This window comes from Fusarium poae, chromosome 2, assembly GCF_019609905.1.
Source record: "Fusarium poae strain DAOMC 252244 chromosome 2, whole genome shotgun sequence".
Lineage (NCBI taxonomy): Eukaryota > Fungi > Ascomycota > Sordariomycetes > Hypocreales > Nectriaceae > Fusarium > Fusarium poae.
Window position 1 is genome coordinate 8,941,564 of NC_058400.1, and position 13,087 is coordinate 8,954,650.

At 48.3% G+C, this 13,087-nt stretch overlaps 6 protein-coding genes across 6 annotated transcripts; 5 read left to right on the plus strand and 1 right to left on the minus strand.

The window, feature by feature from the left end:
* Positions 1–455: 455 nt before the first annotated feature.
* FPOAC1_007046 (uncharacterized protein) lies at positions 456–2,893 on the plus strand (the record flags this gene model as incomplete). The annotated part of the gene is made up of 2 exons (XM_044851515.1): positions 456–1,753; positions 1,804–2,893. The coding sequence occupies 2 exons, from the start codon at positions 456–458 to the stop codon at positions 2,891–2,893; spliced, it is 2,388 nt and encodes a 795-aa protein (XP_044710227.1).
* Positions 2,894–3,448: 555 nt separating this feature from the next.
* Positions 3,449–4,303, plus strand: FPOAC1_007047 (uncharacterized protein; the record flags this gene model as incomplete). Its single annotated transcript, XM_044851516.1, has 2 exons — positions 3,449–3,684; positions 3,742–4,303. The coding sequence occupies 2 exons, from the start codon at positions 3,449–3,451 to the stop codon at positions 4,301–4,303; spliced, it is 798 nt and encodes a 265-aa protein (XP_044710228.1).
* Positions 4,304–5,214: 911 nt separating this feature from the next.
* On the plus strand, positions 5,215–6,795 carry FPOAC1_007048 (uncharacterized protein; the record flags this gene model as incomplete). The annotated part of the gene is made up of 5 exons (XM_044851517.1): positions 5,215–5,364; positions 5,447–6,205; positions 6,261–6,583; positions 6,634–6,726; positions 6,771–6,795. 5 exons carry the CDS (start codon positions 5,215–5,217, stop codon positions 6,793–6,795), a joined length of 1,350 nt encoding a protein of 449 aa, XP_044710229.1.
* A 133-nt stretch (positions 6,796–6,928) lies between these two features.
* On the plus strand, positions 6,929–7,664 carry FPOAC1_007049 (uncharacterized protein; the record flags this gene model as incomplete). The annotated part of the gene is made up of 2 exons (XM_044851518.1): positions 6,929–6,978; positions 7,028–7,664. 2 exons carry the CDS (start codon positions 6,929–6,931, stop codon positions 7,662–7,664), a joined length of 687 nt encoding a protein of 228 aa, XP_044710230.1.
* Positions 7,665–8,563: 899 nt separating this feature from the next.
* FPOAC1_007050 (uncharacterized protein) lies at positions 8,564–9,867 on the plus strand (the record flags this gene model as incomplete). Its single annotated transcript, XM_044851519.1, has 2 exons — positions 8,564–9,093; positions 9,150–9,867. The coding sequence occupies 2 exons, from the start codon at positions 8,564–8,566 to the stop codon at positions 9,865–9,867; spliced, it is 1,248 nt and encodes a 415-aa protein (XP_044710231.1).
* A 217-nt stretch (positions 9,868–10,084) lies between these two features.
* On the minus strand, positions 10,085–12,953 carry FPOAC1_007051 (uncharacterized protein; the record flags this gene model as incomplete). Its single annotated transcript, XM_044851520.1, has 3 exons — positions 10,085–11,277; positions 11,890–12,100; positions 12,153–12,953. 3 exons carry the CDS (start codon positions 12,951–12,953, stop codon positions 10,085–10,087), a joined length of 2,205 nt encoding a protein of 734 aa, XP_044710232.1.
* Between the last annotated feature and the right edge of the window lie 134 nt (positions 12,954–13,087).

Sequence of the window (13,087 nt, forward strand, 5' to 3'; positions counted from 1 at the left end):
AGAAGAACCAAGTCCCTAGCTTGTGGTTCTGTAACTAAACCGTTTACAGTAGGTGTTATACAGGGTCCTGTGTCCGTCCTGTAACAGACCTCCTGCGAATATTTCCATTTTAATGCCTCTTTGCTGTTGCTGATCCTGTCGTCTGACCAACAAAATGCCGCAGCTGAACATGTCCCAACTGCACATCATCAATCAACATTAGGCATCAATTTTACAGATGATTGATAAACCATGTGATACAGCCCCCAGCGGCAGGCAACACAGCCTAATCCTTGCTTTCTTCCAGTGGATCACCTGCCTGTAATCCCTCTCATGGCGTCATGCCGTTCTACCCTCCCGCCGCTACTCATCTTTAGCTCCAAACCGGTTTATCAGTTAAATATTCCTGGTGCCTTTTCAAGGACCCTGAATTATAGTGCACTTTATTATTATTTTTATTTCAGTTTTAGGTGAAAATGCCAAAGAGAATACCGTCGACAAAGACGAGACCTGCTCCGGTTAGGAGACCCTCTGCTTCCTCCCATGCACCACCTCCACCTCCACCTTCTAATCCAGGACCCTTGAGGCCTCCTCTAAACCCAACTCAAAGAGCGAGATCTCATGAAACTGAGAGTCGACGACCACGATATCCTCCTGCAGCAGGAAGTCCAAGACAATCTTACTATGATCGTCCTGCACCACCAAAACGAAGAGACTCAGGATGGAGATCTGTATCTCCTCGTGGTCGAGATCATCCTCCTCCTGCCCCACACCCAGAAAGAGTCCTTAGACGTCGCGTGACGAGAGACTCAGATTGGATGTCGGAGGATGAGAGTAGACCTACTTCCCGTCGACGAACTCCAAGCCCATCTCGGCGCCTAAGAAAAGATTATCGACCCCAGGGACACGAAACACCACCATGGCCAAATTCACCCAAACCAACCAACGCGAGACCTGCCATGAGATCTTATCCAACTGATAGCTCTCGCCCAGACCCCAGACGATTCCATTCTTATGAGACACCGCCTCCGCCAAAGCGCCCCCCTGGAGCAGGCAAACGATCTCCGCCTTCGGGATACAGAGCAGCGCCTCATCTAGCTGCAGATATGCTCCGAGGAAGGACCCGATCAAGGACAAATTCTCCATTGAGTAATCAAGAGACACCCCAGCCTTCAACTCATGAGAGACGGCCAAGTCACAACAATGCTTCTCCGCGCCACTCTCCCAAGACACAACCAGCCAAGCCCGCGAGACAGCACGGGCCTGAACCAGCTGCGAAACCCGAGTCACAAAAGAAGGGATTCGATTTCATGAAGCATCTCCCTCAAGCATTTGCTACTTATGCTGGTATAGAAGCTCTAAGCGAGCATGCTGATACGGCCAAAGACTGGGCAGACTGGTTCATGAACCTCCGCAAGACACCTGAAGAAATCCACGAGTTATCAGCAAAAGCAACAACAGCCAGAGACACCATCACTCAAATTCAAAAAACACTGGAGGCACGACCTGACATCATCGACGGAGATGACGCTCGTCCTATGAGGAGGCAGATTGACAATGCTATCAGGGATGCCACGGCTGCTTTGGACAAGATGACAAATCTGCTCCAAGAGATCAGTAGTGATGGCCTCGGGGGTACCAAGTTTGCAAGTCTTGAGGAGTTTTATAATTCCTACAAGTACAAGGATGAGTGGGAGGAAAAGATCAAGCTTGCTGATGCTGATCTGGAGAAGGAACTGGGAGCTTTGAGTAAGCTCATGGTCAACATTTACTCGTACGTTTAGTCCACTCCTACACAAATCGCATTGCTAACATTTTGTTCAGTCGTGCTCTTATGAAGCCACCCCCACCAGGTTTCGAAAACCCTACACCTCCACCAGCTCCTGGTCAAACGTTTGATTCACATGATGCAAGACGTCCAAGTGCCACGAGTCGTGGATCGAGATCAAGGGTCACCTCACCAATTTTAGAGCCTCCCCCTGTAGGACAACATCGAAGGTCTATAGATGTCGATGATGATGAGCCGACACGTACTGAAACCACCAATGGAGTAAAGAACGGGACGGCTCCAGATATAGAAGCCACAGAGCAGCCGAAAGTACCTCAGGAGGAAAACAAGACTGTTAATGGTGGGAACATCGATGTTGACAAAACTGCTGATGCATCAACAGAACCCAAAGGTGTCAAGCTCAAAGTTGACGATGGCCCGCTAGAGACAGACAGCAGTCCAGATGACATATTACCAGCACCAGCTAAAGATCCAGAAACTCCGAAGGCGCAAGACTTGCCCAAGAAGGAAGAACCCGCCGGTGTAAAACCAGCACAGCCAGCAGTCCAAGCCTCCAAACCTTCAACGCCAGCCAAAACTCCTGAAGACAGTTTACTCGACGCCGCTTGGAACGGCGACATCCAAGCCTGTAACGAAGCTCTCCGTCACGCATCCCCCTCAACCCGCGACTCCCATGGCCTAACACCCCTCCATCTCGCCGCCGAACGCGATCACCTCGCCATAGCAATGCTCCTCCGCGACAGCGGCGCATCCGCATCTGTCCGCACCAAAGACGGGCGCACACCTCTTCACCTCGCATCCCGCTATGGTTCTTCTGCAATTGTAGAATTCCTACTAGACGACGCACATGCTGATCCAAATGCCAAGACTGTCGATGGACGAACACCTTTGCACTATGCTGCGAGTGCAGCAGTAGATGGAGATGAGGAGAAGAGAGAGGTTGTGAGGTTGTTGAGAGATTATAAAGCGGATCCGACGGTTAAGGATGCAAAAGGAAGAACGGCAAGGGATGTTGCGCAGAAGAGAGATTATTGGGATGTTTCAGCGACGTTGAGAAGGGCGGAGAAGAAGTGGGAGGAGGAACATCATCAGAATTGGTTTCAGAGACATGGACTTAAGCGATGAGATTAATAAGATGTAGTTTAGAGATAGACAACGATTGCATATTCGGGACGGGTCAATGAAAGCTCAATTACACACACACAGCATATTCGGGACATAGACAGCTATTACAACTTGACCATTTCTCAGTCTATCTACACTCTTGAGGTTTATCTGTACGAAATATGAATAACGAGGTTATACAGCTAAAAAAAAAACTGATAAACTGGAAGTGAATGAATTCATGCCAGTGTTTCTTTTTTATACAAGCTTGAGCAGGGTTATTAACGTCTTGTTGATGTCGAAACTGAATATTATTAATCACAAAACAAAACAAAAGTTATTTCTCGTGAATATCTTTGCCTGTATTGCACGAGTACTAATAATGCGGACTATTACTATTAAAGACGAGGCCTTCCGTCAGGCCTTCCATTATCCCATGCGGATGAAAGGAAAAGCGCACGTGGATTGATTGACCCCACCATCATCATCACCTCACCTCACCTCACATTTACCCCTCCTATTTCAATGATAGCCATCTCATCATTCTTTCTAATCTGATCAATTCAATCACTCAAAATGGCCTCCAAAATCAAAAACGTAACAGAGTTCTCATACGTTACTCTCAAACAAGGCATAAACGTCTTTGACGAATCCGCCGCCGCCAAGACTTATCAAAATGTCATCGACACAGCGCTGAGACAACCAGGCGCACGACGAGTCTATACCAGTCTCGAGGTTGAAGATCCTTCAAAGCTGTGGTTATTTCTGGACTGGGATACCCTAGATGATCATTTGAATTATCCCAAGAGCGCGTGAGTAGATCAGATTATCACAAACAGAAAAACCGTGCAGTGCTGACTCGTGTCAAGTGACCATGCTCCCATCATAGAATCTCTCCAACCTCTGGCCGATTTTGAAAAGTCTATCAACAAGCACGTCACTCTCAACCCCTTTCCCCCAGAGGACGTCCTCGACAGCTCCAGCTCTCCCGTGACAGAAGTACTCGTCGCATTCTTTCCTTCAGATTACTCCATCTCAGCTCGAGCCTCGGCAACACGTCGACTGGAACAATTCGCCGCTCAAGCTCTCAAAGCATCACCAGACTGGAGGGGCATCAGCTACGGCTGGAGTGTAGAGAACGATGTGCCGATTCGTGGTGATGAAAGTAATTCAGGTGCCATGCTCGTTGCGTTTATCGGATGGCCGAGTCTAGAAGCTCATCAAAAGTTTCGCGAGACGGATGATTTTAAACAGAATATTGGTTTGTTGAGAGAGATGGAGGGATTGTTGAAGTTGAGTGCTTTTCATGTTAGTTGTGTGAGTAAGGAGGCTGAGGGGTTGGAGGAGAGGGATGCGAAGAAGGCTGCTGAGAATGGGCATGGACATGGACATGGACATGAGCATGGTTGTGGTTCTGGTGGATGTTGTTGAGTGGTATCTGGGTATTCATAGATTATCAAGAACAAGTTGAACTGGTCATGACTTCTGGTATACAAGACATCTGTTTTATTAAACATCAAAAAGGGTTATTGATGTATGGGTCTTGATACTATATATTTCAACACATCAAGGCCATCTAACTGTGATTAACAAAAAGGTACACGGTGATTAACATTTCCCGACCAATTATTAAAAAGGTAAGCTGAAAAAACAGGGGTCTTTAGCGTCCTTCAATCTAAAGCATTAACATCTATGCTATTACAACCGAGTGACGTAGTAGTGGTTAAAATGCAGTAAATAATCCAATAGTTAATACCTTGGGAGGTATTTCCATGCAATAACCATCAGATACACGCTAATCTCACTACCCTGGATCGACGCCCTTCAAAACTTGACGATGTTGTACTATGATATATCAATTCTTCATTCTTAAACCCGACTCAAATCCGTAATTGCCCAACCCCAACCACATCATTTCCCTTTATAGTTAAAGCTGTCGGAAAGGACACTAAGCAACATCTCCTAACGAATCAAACGCTGGATCGGAAAATCTCTACCGCGTCTCCAGATTCCGATCCTCAGGGAGGCTTGTCAACTCCACGATCGAGTTTATCGTAACGTACCTTTCTCTTAGCGGCCGCCTCCCCTTGCACCACTTGCAACACTACATACCCGAACCCCAGGTTATCGGGCATATCCCCATCGCTCTAGGTATATTAGTAGCTAGCACCACTAACTGCTACGTACGTATCAGACAGAGCTTGTGCTACCTGACACCAAAGCTCCCCAAGCTACGCCCTGTACCCGGGTACCCCCAGTAAAAACAAGCTCCGGCCCGGGTCCCAGCCCAGGGGGGGACTCAGTCGGCCCTGGGACGGGATATAACGTCACTCCGGGCAGCCATGAGTCCTCAGTCTCAGTACCAGCCCATCCTTCCTGCCCCCGACGCCTCGGGATCTTCTGGCGGTCAGGACCCAGATAAACGCCTAGGTAAGCGGAGACGTGCCAACAGGCCCAATGCTTGTGAGAACTGTCGAACGAAAAAAGCCCGTGTAAGTCTTCCATGTTTTCCTGTTTCTCATTCATCTACCTATCTATGTACCCTACCATATCTGACCCCACCAACGTCAATAGTGCGACGGCAAAAGACCCAGCTGTTCAAAGTGTGAGAGATGGGGTACCACCTGCGTCTACAGTGTCGACCATGTGTCTAATGTAGAAAGGGAGCTCAAGGAGCACCGTGATGTTCTCGAGCTGCTGCTCTCCCTACCTGAAGACCAAGCCCTCGCTGCTCATCGCCAACTGAGAGGCGCGGCCAGCTTGGCTGATGTCTTGTCTTCCCTCCAGGGCAGTATGCACGGTAGGCATCAACCTTCCAGTATACGGACTGCCCAGGCCATATCGCCGCCCACATCATCAGCTCTCGAGTTTGAGCTGACGGTGCGGCATGGCATCGCGTATCCCACCTTGTTCCCCTTGGACCTCGCCTCTTTAAGCGCCGATCCCAGGCTGAGGCCTGTTCAGAGATCGTCAGGTCAGGGTCTTTTGCTTGAAGGCTCTTCGCCGTCTGACAGCACAACGTCGCCTTCGACATCATCTAGCAATAGCCACGCTACACCAAGCACGCTGTCGTTTGTCAAACAAGAGGAAGAGCCAGTCGGACCCCATCGCGACACATACTGTGACGAAAGATTGCACAGATTGCGCATTGGATACTGGACCGGCGTAGCTATTCAAGACCAAGTCGCTGCCCGTGCTATTTCACATTATCTTCAAAGCAACCACACCATTTTTGGCTTCTTCGACCCCAACCTTTTCATCCGCGATCTCGTCGAGCATCGCCATGAGTACTGCTCATCATTTCTAGTCAATGCCCTGCTGGCCCACGCCTGTGTAAGTTGCCACCCATTGTCGCCACTGTCCATCAAACCGCTAACTCCACCTACAGCAAGGTTACTCGGTCGTTGACGAAACGGTTGGCGCGCTGAGTCAAGATTTTGTAAGAGACGCTGGTGTTTTGTGGCGCGCTGAGAGATCCACCGACTCGCTTGTCAATGTAGCTGCCATTCTCATGCTAAGCGTCAGTTGCCATTTACAAAGATCGGACTATGATAGTCAAGATCTTCTCGACGATGGGCGTTTAATGGCTGAGCGGATGAAGCTTTTCGGTGTGCAGCATACACCTGAAAATGCTGCGTCTTTCGAAGCTTTGGAGCCTGATGCGAAGCGTGCAACAGCGCATACAGCCTGGGGCGCTTACAGCTACCTCACGTAAGTATCTTATTCCCATACCCTAATCTAATGCTAAAAACCCTTCTCAGGCTTAACTCGTTCTGGGTACCAACAAGACCCATTACGTTTCCGCCCATGTTTCCCGTTCCAGGGAGAAACGACCAAGATGTGTTAGATGAAAGGTTAGCAGTTCACTGGCCTCGCCACTTCATACCTGACTATACAGGCAAAACGTTTCAAGCGCTGTGTGAGCTGTGGACCATCATGCAAGAGGTTGTGGCTGTTTACTTTGCGCAGCAGGGTGCGGCCATGAGAATTCCTCTTGCTTTCGTCGAAGCAAAGTATCAAAAGATTTTATCTTTTACCGACTCTTTACCGCCAGAGATGTCGTCCATCGATGCAGGTAATATGTCTGATCATGTTTTGGCGTTCAAGTAAGAACTGGCCTCCCCCTCTGAGTTGATATTTCTAATCTTTGAATAGCATTCTAGTGCATGTCGCCATTACGAATATATTTCATCCTTTCATCATGGATCCTAATAATGAGCATCTTGATCCTGCTTCTCTTGAGTCTCCCAAAGCCGTTTTACGAGCTTCGATAAACCAGCTTCAGCGTCTCATCCTCATAAGCCGGCTTCACCATCCGCATGCCCACGCACTCAGTGTTTTGAGTTCAGCGGTAGTGCACGTCAGCAACACCATCATCCGCGACGCAGCGCTTCAAAACCAAACGATACAGCCAGACTTTAGTATCACCAACCAAAACAGCACCGATAAGAATCCCAACTGGTATTTCTACTTCTTAGTGTGTTTGGCAGCATGTCAAGATCTGGGTGCTTGCTTCCCTGTTTTCGAACCAGTCGGAAAGGGGCTATTGGCTATGGCTCTGCGCGATGGTAGTATGTCAGCTGCCGAGGCTAATAGACTTGTGCGTACTCTAGAAGGAAAACGGCCGAAGCCTAAAGAAAAGAAGGAGGGTGAGTTTGGGAGTTTTGTTTTAGATTTCGATCTAGAGGTTACGAAGCAGGGAGGTGGACAAGTTAAAGATTTGGCAGCGCAGTTTGAAGAGTTTAGTATGCATAGCGAGTTTACAGAGGGAGGAGATTTTGTTGTTGATTGAACTAATGATGAACGAGTTAGATGAGATGGGATGGGTAACTTTTAATGAAACAAGAAATATACATGAATCTATGTCTATGTTGTTACTGGAAGAGTTGTTGGTGTGACTGTGTCTGATACATTTGAACAAGGATTTTGAATGAAGGATATAAATCACTAAAAAGGGTTGATTAGTAAACTGAGAATCAATAACTACGGTTTAAAAACAATAGCAATGTTGGGTTTATTATTCAAGCGCTGGTAAAGGCTTGCTGTAAAAAACATGCGCTAATGGCATATGTGTGATGTGTAATGTACAGAACCTTACATCGTTATTATCTCTCGTGATGCCTGCGAGACTTCGATCAATGATTTAAGTCTCTACTGAGTATTAATCTCTATCAATTCATGTCTGGACAATATTCCAACGAATACCAGTATTCATTAATCTTGTGAACTCTATCATGTTGTCTTCCGGAAATAGTGGATATCTTACCCTACATCTTTAGTTCTAACCCCCGATTCGTCTCCGTTCATAACGAAACCAGGGGTTCAATCCAATCTAATCCAATCCCGGATCCTTTCGCCTCGCCTCGTCTCGCTTCGTTTCAACTTGACTTTCTAAAGACGATCGATATATTAATGACGATTAACAGACCAGATCTATTAGCCGAAAAAAGCAAATAAGAAAACAAACTCAAAACAAAACAGAACATTTCTGAATCAACAACTGGGCGCACAACGCTCAACGGAAAACGACAACAACCTTCCAACTGAACATCAACCGTTGTAATCCTCTACGACGTCGCAATCTTGTCAACTTTTACCTCCTCCACTGCCGATCACACACTCCGACCCCTCCCCATCTCAGTCAGCCTCCTGAAATCCTACGACCAACGTACCGTACCGTAATCTCTCACAATGGCGCCCAAACAACCATCCTCAAACGGAACGCCCATCTTTTCAACTTCCATCTTCTCCTCCTCCTCCAACTCGGCCTCTCGTCCCACCACCCGCGAAGGCACCCTCGATCCTCTAAACACAACAAACATCCTCCCCAAAGACCGCAAAGCTTCCTTCTCCCGCAAAACCTCCCTCGGCAGCAGCCGTCGCGGTAGCTCTCTGGGTACCAACGCATTCGTCACGGATGCAGCTGCCCCTCCTGCTCTGCCCGACTACGCGCTCTCTGCTGCTGCAAAAATTGCGCCGCGACCGTCGGAAAGTGAAGCTTCTACTGCTACGTCGATAGACACACACATGTTGAGTCGCAGCGCGACGGGGTCGACGACCCTTTATGGCGGGGGCGTGCCGAGTACGCCTTTGGGCTTTATGCCGAATGGCGCTGTGGGAACGTCGGGGATGTGGCAGCAGAATGAAGGGGGTATTGTGCACCACCATATCACAGAGCTTGCAAATAAGCGTATAGCAACGCTCGAGTATCTACGGAAAGCGTACGTGCAGAGTCGAGACATTAATATGTTGAGTTGACGCTAATAACACATAATAGTCATGAAGGACGTATATACTGGTTCAAAACCTATCTCTTCGACAAGACCGACCTCGGCCGTATGCCCTCCCTCGACGCTCGAAAGCTCGGCCGCAAAGCAACAAACCATCTCCTCCTCGGTCTATCCCTCCCTACAATCGTCGACCTCTACTCCTCCACATCGATCGAATTCCTCCGAAGCTTAAACTCCCTACTCTCCGAGTTCGATTCCTTCCAACAAATCCACGGCGAGTCATCCACCGCTGCGTCCCTCACTCGCGCCCGTCTACCAAGCATGTTCCGTCGTCCAGGTGGTAAATCACGTCGCTCGACTTCTGCAGCCGACATGCACCCCCTGCCTGACGAGATGGCTCCCATGCCATCTGCCGGTGGACCTGCACCGTCTGTAATGAACTTTGCAGCTTCCGAAACAGACTTGCTTCCCGGCGAGGAGTACACATACTTGTTAACGCCATCTTTACCGTTCGATCCCGATTACTTTGAGACGTTTGCGACGCTGTGCGATGTTTTGATCGATTGCTACACGAGATTCCTCGCATTGGTACCTTCGCCGAAAGATTGCTCAGCGCCCGTTGCTGAGCTATTTACAAAGGCGGATTCGCGAGTACGCAAGATTATAGTTCAAGGTCTGGTCCGGGATTTCGAAGAGCAGAGTCGAAGCCACGTCAAGACGGAAGTGGCTACGATTGGAAAGGTGGTTCTGGGAGGGTTAATGTGAGGGATATACGAGGAACTTATGACTGCATGCGAAGCTCAAGATCTTAACGACAAGTCTCGTGTGAAACATTGCTATGGCGCACTTAATTAATGATGGAAGGAAATCGTGTTTCTGTACCAATGCCATCTTATTTAGTATGATATCCTTTTTGACAAATCTATCTTACAGCGGGTTCTGTACCTGATAATATACAAGTTTATGATACAAATGTACAGCTTTATTTCGTTCCCTTACTCTTTTCCTTGATCTCTTCTTCCGCCACGAGGACTTCAATATCCTTGCCAACCAACCAATCCTTTACGCCGTCCATGATTTTATCCAACTTCTCACCACCTTCGAGCACATTCGGCAAACCGTGCACATCAATACCAGCACGATGGTCGGTGCATCGGTCCTGGTTGTAATTGTACGTGCGGATCTTGTCACCCCGAGTAATCTGCGTCTTTGACAGGACGCTATTCCTCAATTGCGACGCTTCTTGTTCACGTTGCTCTCTCCTCTGGTCCGCAATTCGGGATCGCATCAGTTTCCACGCTTCTTCCCTGTTGCGCTGCTGCGATCTATGATCCTGCATAGAAACCGTCGTTCCGGTGGGTAAATGTGTCATTCGAATGGCGGATTCGGTCTTGTTGACGTGCTGTCCTCCTGCGCCGCGGGCTCTCATCGTTTCGATCTTGAGTTCTTGCGGGTTAATGTAAAAGTCGCTCTCGGGGTCTTCGAAATCGATGCTCGTGGCGCTGTTCTCGGGGAACGAGGGGAGGACCCAAACGGCGACAGCAGAGGTATGGACTCGGCCTTTTGTCTCGGTGCTGGGGATGCGCTGGACACGGTGCATGCCTGCTTCGCCGCGGAAAATGTCAAAGGCGCCTTGGTCGTGGACTTCGAGAATGGCTTCCTGAAGAGGGTTTTCGCCAGACGAAGAAGAAGAATCGCCTGCGCCGTCTGCGAACTCGTACTTGACCACTGTATGTCTATATCCTCTCCTCATACAAAGTCCTTTGTACATCTTGAACAGGGTATCCATAAAGAATCTCCCCTCAAGACCACCCGGCCCCAGTCTAAACTCGAGCATGCATGGGAAATCGGCAAACGTATGGCGGGGTGTCAAGCTGGCGGAGAGTTTACGAGCGAGGGATTCGAGTTGGCCCGTCTCGGAGGAGAGTTCATCTCTGGCTATAGTGGCGAGGTCTTGATCCAGACTTGAATCATCAAGCATTTGCTTTAGCTCTTTGACGGAGGATTGTGATTTCTCCAATGCTTTCAGAGCTTCTGCTACCCGAGACAGTTCGCCAACGCGCTTAGCCGTATCCGAGTCGAAAGAGGAATTGAGGTTCTTTTGGAGGGCATCGTGTTCGGTTGTTAGGGATTGGGCGCGTTGGAGGAGGGCTGGAGCGAGGAGGGGTGATGCATCTAGAGTTGTTAGCTTTACGAGGTTTGGGGAGGTAAAGGGTGCTGACATACCATTGGAAGCGAAGCGAATGAATTGGCGTATTTGAGGACGCGATAATGCTCTTGTGCAGGATCGACATATCCATGGTGTTGCGGACATGCTTGTGGAAGAGTGGTTATGTTGAATATGGGCAGTTTCGGTGGTGATGATTTTTTAGTGGTTATGACAGCAGGGTCCTCTAGAGACACTAGTTATTGGTGGAGCAGCGCAATATTCCATGATACCTACACAAACATCAAGTAAATAGAACAACAAAATTATTACTATAGTATCTACCTATTCTAGTACTTTTTGTCTATTCACAGCCCTTTTAGCAGCATATAACAAACACATTCCCAACATCATACTACTCCCACCCCAAATCTGCGCAGCCAAATAATTCCCATCCGTCGCCTGCATCAACTTGCCAGCCAAAGGCGACCCAGTCAAAGCAGCCATACTAATGATAGTAAAAATCATTCCAATTCTCGTCCCAGCTTTGGATAGATCCGATGTCAAGCTCGCACAGCATGAAGGAAATAAACTCTGGATTGCGGCGCCAAAGTATCCGAATATACTCACCCAGATAAAACCGCCCGTAAGCGTGGTTACTTGTGACCACATGTATAGACATAATGCAGCGGAAAAGATTGTGGGAATAAATACGTTTATGGCGCCAAAGAATCGATCGGCTAGAATGGCGGATATCATTCGGCCTGGAATACCGACTGCGTTTATGGCGATGAGCATTAGGAATGAATCTGAGGCTGAACCGCCGAGTTTGTCTGTTGCGTATTGACGAGCCTGAAGTATATGTTAGTCTCTGTTTCATACCATTTGGAGTATTGACACTTACATAGTTGTATGAGATCCAAGTCGGCCACAGCGTAAAAAACATGGCCACTGCAAATAAAACATATGAAGGCTCTTTAAACGCCGCCCACTCAACAAGCGGCCCAGCCTTTCTGCCTCTGAGTCTTGTCCTGGCAAGAATCAAGACTAGGGCAGATACCACCATGACTACCAATCCCATAACACGCACCGTCCACCGAAACCCAATCTTTGGTAGAAGCTGCTGCGCAATAAGAGGAAACACCATTCCGCCCGTAGCAGCACCACAAGCTGCAGCCGAGATAGCGACCGTCCTTTTACGAGTAAAGTAGGTAGACATGTTTGCTATCGTCGGCGCAAATAGAACCCCGTTTCCCAAACCCTGACATATTCCCTGTGCGAGAAGAACTTGCCAGTACGCAGAGGCGATGCTGGTCATGAAGATACCCAATATTTGCAAAAAGAGGCCCACGACTAAGGCAGTGCGATAATAACCAGCGTCGAAAGCGCGCCCGGAGAATGTTCCAATAAAAAAGATGAGGCAGACTTGTAGACTCCCAATCCAAGAGATTGTCGAAGGTGGAAGGGAGAATTCGGATTCGTAGTGTGGCTGAAAGATGCCAAAACTGATAAAATAGCCCCATGAATTGAACATGACGAGATGACCTGACAAGACTTGTAACCAAGCTTTTAAACCACCATCCGGGGGTTCTTCAATGGTGTCTTGTTCATCGTTGGTTTGGCTTTGTGTAGAAGCGGCGTCGTCTCTTGTCTTTTCATGTTGGGACTCTTTATCGCGTAGAGTGGTATCCGAGATATCAGCCATTTTGTCTGTAGGCGATTGAACTAAACATAATTATAAGAGCATCAAAAGGTAGAGAAAATAGAGGATTCATGGGGATTTATGTACAGTAGACTAATGGTTTGGATCTACATTCAGAGTCCGGGGTTAAGACGGGG